A 6,283-nucleotide genomic window follows, 5' to 3' on the forward strand; every position below is an offset into this window, starting at 1 on the left:
TGATTGGTCGCTTATCGAGATCTTTACACTTGTGTTCTTATTAGACCATGTGCATTGAATATATGGCCAGATCGAATGTTCCTTCTGTTTAGACGAGACAAGCTTTACAGCCCACCAGATTCTTGTGAGTCCAGCTCCCTAAAAAGTTTCCTCAAGTCAACCTCACAGCACATCCCACCCAAGCATTGAGAATATTTCCTCCCATCAATGACAACATGCAAGTACAGCACTTATTCTTTATTTCACGGATGCAATGTGTGGGGAACAAATCCGAATTCCCTTTTCATTGTTTTGAAAAATTACGGAAAAATACGCTGCAGAGAATAAATCCACGTGGCATTATTTTGAAGGATTTGAAAATTGTTATGATAATACAGGTGGCGTGGCTTTGTTAGTTTAATTGTTACGTCTAAGACACGGTTCAGATCTGGTCCCAACAAACATCGCTGAATGCAGCCCATACATCGGTATTCGGTAACATGATAACATCTCCTTTATCTGTTGGGACACTAATTAATTAGATGGAAACCAACATCACAACCCGATTAAGAAACCTTCGTGCTTCAACATTGGGTTGTATTGGAATCTTCCATGTTAGTGCATAGTACTTGCATTGCCCATTTACCCCCCGACAGTATTCCATATTAACGATCAAACCACTCATTAAAGAAACTAGACAGATAATACATCATTAAACCATCAGCTGAACACATCAAATATATATGATGAAAATAAAATTATAAAATGAAGAGATTAGTACAATTTAGTTATGTCCACTGCGGTTGCTGAAATGAGAGCAACACTCGGAGCGTATAAATTTGCACGGTCTTGCTGCACACCAATGCTGTGATTATTGAAGGAGAAAAAAAAGATAACTTTGCTAAGAGAAAATAATTAGTTTTTTTTTGTAGTGGGGAAAATAATTAACCTTGTAATTAATTGAATAAAAAATAATTCTCTGAATTTACATTTCCAATTTACATCAGGTAATGGTAATCACAGATTCACAGTTTGTGTATTGCGTCGACGTTCATGGAAGGCGGCTGGAAGGACGTCTCTATTATCTGTCTGCCACGTGTTGCGGAAGTTTGGAATCCTTTAGCTCTTACACCGCCATTGGCTCTGATAGCGACAATCGCGCTGTTCCGCGTTCACGTTCGGCTGAGTCGTAGCTTCCTTCCCGGGTAGGCGGATCTCAACTCTCACCCACGGATGAGTCGTAGGCTCGTAGCTTCCTTCCTCAGTCGGTCTCACCGTGGACGTTGCGCGTCGACTTGTTGTTCTTCGCCTTCGCCACCTCTTTCGAGATCAATGGTCTGTGTGGTAGAGCTGCAATTCGGCATCGATGCCGCAGAAGGAGAAGAAAATCCAGCTCTTCGATCTCTGCTCAATATCCTCTTTAACGATAGAATCCGACTTCCCGGTGACTTGAACCCCTGGCTTGCTGGCGATCCCAAGCCTACCTCCTCATCCACACCTCTGAATCCTTCGTTGTTCCTTCTAGGCACCTCAATTGAAACACCCGCCAGCTCCAATGGCTTCCTTCGGGACCCTAAAGACGTTGATTCCGCCGGTGCTGAAGGAGGAAGAGGAAGAGGCGAAGAAGAAGAAGAAGACATGCAGGTGCAACTTGTTTCACTTTCATAATGGCGACACCCTGGGTTAAGCCCAGTAATCGACTCCACTTCTGTCTCGGGGGATTCGCCCACAGAGATAACGACCTCAACCGGAGTTTCAGTCGCAGGGGCGGGAATATCGGGTTGGACAGGTGCTCGGCAAAGTGGGCAAGTAGAGTGAGAGTGGAACCACATATCTATGCAATCGATATGGAAGCTGTGCTTGCATCTTGGGAGGAGACGACCCTTCTCGTTCTCCTCGAACTCGGATAGGCACACGGCGCATTCCAGTACTTCCTTGTGTGTGTCGGAGGAATAGACGAAGATGGGGAGAGCTTTCAGAACCGATGCGTCAAGACCCCGAGAAACGGTGTAAGCGGAAGCGACGGGGTCGGAGGTGGTGAAGACTATGTGGGTCCGGTGTCGGCTGCGGCGGATGTTGTGGCGCCTACGGGACCTTATGAGTAACCAACGGGCGTAGATATGGAGGCAGACGATCAACAGTACGACGGCGAACAGTATGACAATTGCGCTCAGCATTATCTTCCCGCTAAGGGCGTAGTTCTTATGCACATAGGTTCGAGACCCAGACCCATTATCCATGGAGACCTGCTCCTGATGTGTGCTACCCATTAATTTCTTCAAGGTTGCTTATGGTTATGGACACTGAACTTGTGTGGTTTGGGGGCTCTGAGAAGAAGAAGGGAGAGAGAGAGAGAGAGAAACTGCGTATTTGTGTCTGTGTGTGTGAGAGAGCGAAAGAGGTTTCGTTGGGGAGCGTAGGAGTGTGGGAGGAAGGGGGTGTCATTTTATTGAAGGAGAAAGAGGAGAGGAAGGTTCTTGGTTGCTTGCTTTTATCGTCACCGATCCTCTCCTCCTCTTCGAGTCAGTCATCGGTCTTCAAACGAAGACGCCCGGATTGAAGCGCGTTGTGAGAGACGAATATACCCTTGGCGAACAAAATGAATTCCAAAGAGGCGTGGGTCATGTGAGCATGGGATGGACGGATCTGGTACAGCGGCAAACATGGTATATATATATACGGGCCTAACTACCTTACTGATGGATAAATGCTCTATGGCCCACTTGCAAATTAGTTGAGCCGTCTCGATTGTCGACCATCCGATTTACTATATACTCCATCATCAAGAGAGAGAGAGAGAGAGAGATAGCGAGAAATCCTCAAAAAAAGTCTAAACAAAACACAGGGGGAGGCCGGAGGGCGGAGGGGGATGGAACTTCAGAACTTGGAAGTCTGGAAGAGGAGAATTTTGATAGTACCAACTAGTAGTACGGGAGAATACGAATACAGAATACTGAATAATAGTATATACATGAGGTATAGAAATATGATGGGATCGCTGCTATTGAGTTGGTCCCACTAATGCTTGACAGCTTGAGACTTGAGACGTGGTCACTCACTCTCTCTCTCCAGACTCAAGAGTCAAGACTGAAGGTCAATGAGAACGCTCTCATGTAAAATTAAGCACGTTAGAGTTAACACGTGTTAAGGTATTATTATCTGAGCACTGAGCTTGTAGGGTTGTTGGCTTGTTGCTCCCAACCAAGTTCCACCTGCTCTGATGGTCTGCTTTCAAATATTTTCTTTGTCTGGGCAGTCCGCGAAATAGCGTACTAAAAATCCAACGGCTGTACTATTTTGATCTCATTTGTAATTACTTTTTTATTATTTTGGTCTCGATTATAAATTTATAATTACATGCTCCCTGATATTTCGAACTCAAACTGCTTTCGTTTTGTTTTTTTGTTTGTTTGTTGATTAAAAAAATCGATTTATGCAAGGAAAAAACCAAAAGGGAAAGGGAAAGGGAAAGGCGTAAAGGCACTTGAACACTTGAGGTTGAGGTCGAAGAAAAACAAATATCCCCTGCACCCATTTTATTAAGTGGGAAGGTGGGGAAGTAGGAACCAAGAATCTTCATGGCGTACTACACCACTTACCTCCTCACTCCTCCCTTCCTTCCCTAGTCCCTACTTGTTACTTTCTTCGTGGTGCTTTAGATTACAAGTCTAAACTGAACTCTTTAAAGTTGCTCAACTTTTCTGCTTTTTTATAACATTCATTAATCATTTTAGTGCCAAAAATAAATAAATATATATAGACATATTCATTTGAACATTTTGACTACTGGCGGATTAGGGTCGAGAAGTAGAGTGAGAGGAGTCTCTTATGTAGCCAGCCCTGCTCTCTACTTTTTACTCACTCAGCAGGAAGTTTCCTTTCGAGTCTCGAGCAAGCAGTAACGATTTTTCCTATGACTTGCTTAGCATATCATCATCCTCGTCGTCATGTCAAACTCACGCGCCTCCTTACTCGGAACTCGTATAGTGCTGTTCATAATAAGATCCAAACCGATCAACCCGGTCTGATCCAATCCGAGTTGGTCGGTTTTTCTTCAACATCGGTTGATTTCGGATTACAAAAAAACATAAACCGTTGGTTCGGTTTAATTTTGGTTTTCATGTGTGAAAACTGAATTTGAATTGATCCAAATCGATTTAGATATATATTATTATATATATATTTCAACTTTATTTCAGAAATATACATATTATATATATATAATTTCTTATATATAAAATATCAGTTTTAATCCATCAAATCATTTTTAATTTCCAGGCATCCAGCCTTTGATTTTTTAGACTTGAATTTTTTATCGTTCACACCAAGAGAATCACTCACAAAACTGACCCAAATCGATTCAAACTGACCAAATCAATTTTACTTAGTACTCGGTCAGTTTCGGTTTCACTTCTAGGTAAACCGGCTAAGTCGGGTCGGTTGGAAAAATGCCAGTAAACCGACCCAACCCGACCCGTGAACAGCCCTAGTCCGAAGCAAGGAGATTCATTTCATTTTTGTTTTCTTTAAAATTTTTTGGGTGAATTGCTAAAACCTCCTTGAAGTTTCTAACAATTATAAACCCCTTATAGTTTTATTTTAATAAATACCTCCCCTAAACTTTTGGGAAACTCAATAAAAACTTCCCTTTTTTACTGTTCCGGACGGAAGACATTAGATTGATGCACCAGTTTTTTCCAAATGCCCATTCTACCCTTTTATAAATTATTTTACATACAAAATTACTGAAATAACCCCATTCTAACTTAACAAAAACCTCTTTTAACGATCATTTCAGTAATTTTACATACAAAATTACTGAAATATGTTATTTTGTTGAATTAAAATGGGATTATTTCAGTAATTTTGTATGTAAAATAATTTATAAAAGGGTAGAATGGATATTTGGCAAGAAAAAAAACTGGTTCATCAATCTATCGTTTTTCATACGGAACAGTGACGGAAAGGAGATTTTTGTTGAGTTTCTCAAAAGTTCAGAGGAGGTATTTGTTAAAATGAAACTATAGGGGAAGTTTTTATGATTGTCAGAAACTCCAGGGGGGGTTTTGTATTTGACCCTTTTTTTAATTTGTAGAAACCTTCGATATCACATTGGCGCTTTACAAAGGGTGCCCCATATGCACATCTCGATTTGAGATCTTTTGCCAACAAAACCGCACGTCCCTACTTTCTACTAACTTGATCTAACACCGCACATCTCCCTATTAGACTAGGACCCACCATAAAAGTGGGATCTGCCATATATGAGATGTGCAGTGTGAGATTATGTTGGTAGAGGGTTGGAATGTGTTTTGTTGGCAGGTGATCTGGACTCGCACATCTCACCATGCATACATGGGTGATAGGTGCTATGGGGTGCCTTCTTTGGAGTGCCGATCTGATCTCAAAACCTCCCCTCATGTTTCTGGTTGTTGTTGAAAGCCTAAAACCTCCAATCACCTCTAAACTTTCAGATATAGTTGCAAGCAAAACCCATTTTAGAATTTTCCAAAAAGAGGTATGAAAATGTCCAAAATGTGCATGTAGTTATTTTGACCAAAATGTTTATTTTCCAAGTTCATTACCCCAAACCCTTCTAATCCCTTTTATGAAATTGATTTCTTTTCCAAAATTGTCCTCCATATCAATCGCTCTATAATTTTGAATTCTCCTTTGGTTTTCATAAAGCTTATGTGGTTTTTTTCTGTAAAAACCACCTCAACCATGGGTATTTTGGACATTTTCATCGCTCTTTTTAGAGGATTAGGGGGTTTACTTAAAATTGTGTCATAAAACTCATAAGAGATGACTGCAATTATCAAATTTTACGAGAGCTTTTAACAATAGTCCAAAACTTCAGGAAAGGTTTCAACAATTTACTCTTTTTTTATATTTTCAATATTATTACATTAATTTGCAAGCACATGCTATGCACGTCTACAAGTCAAAGATACCTAATATCAAGTTTTTACACATTCTCGACGCCATCTTTCAAGCTTTAGGCTGAGCTTGGGCTATAAAATTAACCTTAGGTTACTGTCTCAGGTAGCCCAAGCCTGGCCCGGCCCACCTAGGGGTGCAACCAAGCTAACCAAGCTAAGCACACTAAACCAAAAAATACGCTACACAACGGAGAACATGTTTTCTACATTTTTTTGCTTTAAAATTTAATTAATGCTTTTTTCAAACATGGCGTGGCACATATTGCTTTTGGAACTTACAATCACACAAATAATAAATAAATAACGCATCATATACATTGAAGAACACCTCTTGGCCTTAGGGTTCAATTCCTTTTTCTAGG

The 6,283-nt window shown here is 40.8% G+C and overlaps 1 protein-coding gene across 1 annotated transcript; it reads right to left on the reverse strand.

Annotated features, from left to right (window-relative positions):
- Positions 1-719: 719 nt before the first annotated feature.
- ATL2 (TOXICOS EN LEVADURA 2) lies at positions 720-3,351 on the reverse strand. Its single transcript, XM_088886335.1, has one exon. It carries the CDS (start codon positions 2,247-2,249, stop codon positions 1,251-1,253), a length of 999 nt encoding a protein of 332 aa, XP_088742461.1. The 5' UTR covers positions 2,250-3,351; the 3' UTR covers positions 720-1,250.
- Between the last annotated feature and the right edge of the window lie 2,932 nt (positions 3,352-6,283).

This window comes from Nelumbo nucifera, chromosome 4 (genome assembly GCF_055504915.1).
Source record: "Nelumbo nucifera cultivar China Antique chromosome 4, China Antique-T2T, whole genome shotgun sequence".
Classification (NCBI taxonomy): domain Eukaryota; kingdom Viridiplantae; phylum Streptophyta; class Magnoliopsida; order Proteales; family Nelumbonaceae; genus Nelumbo; species Nelumbo nucifera.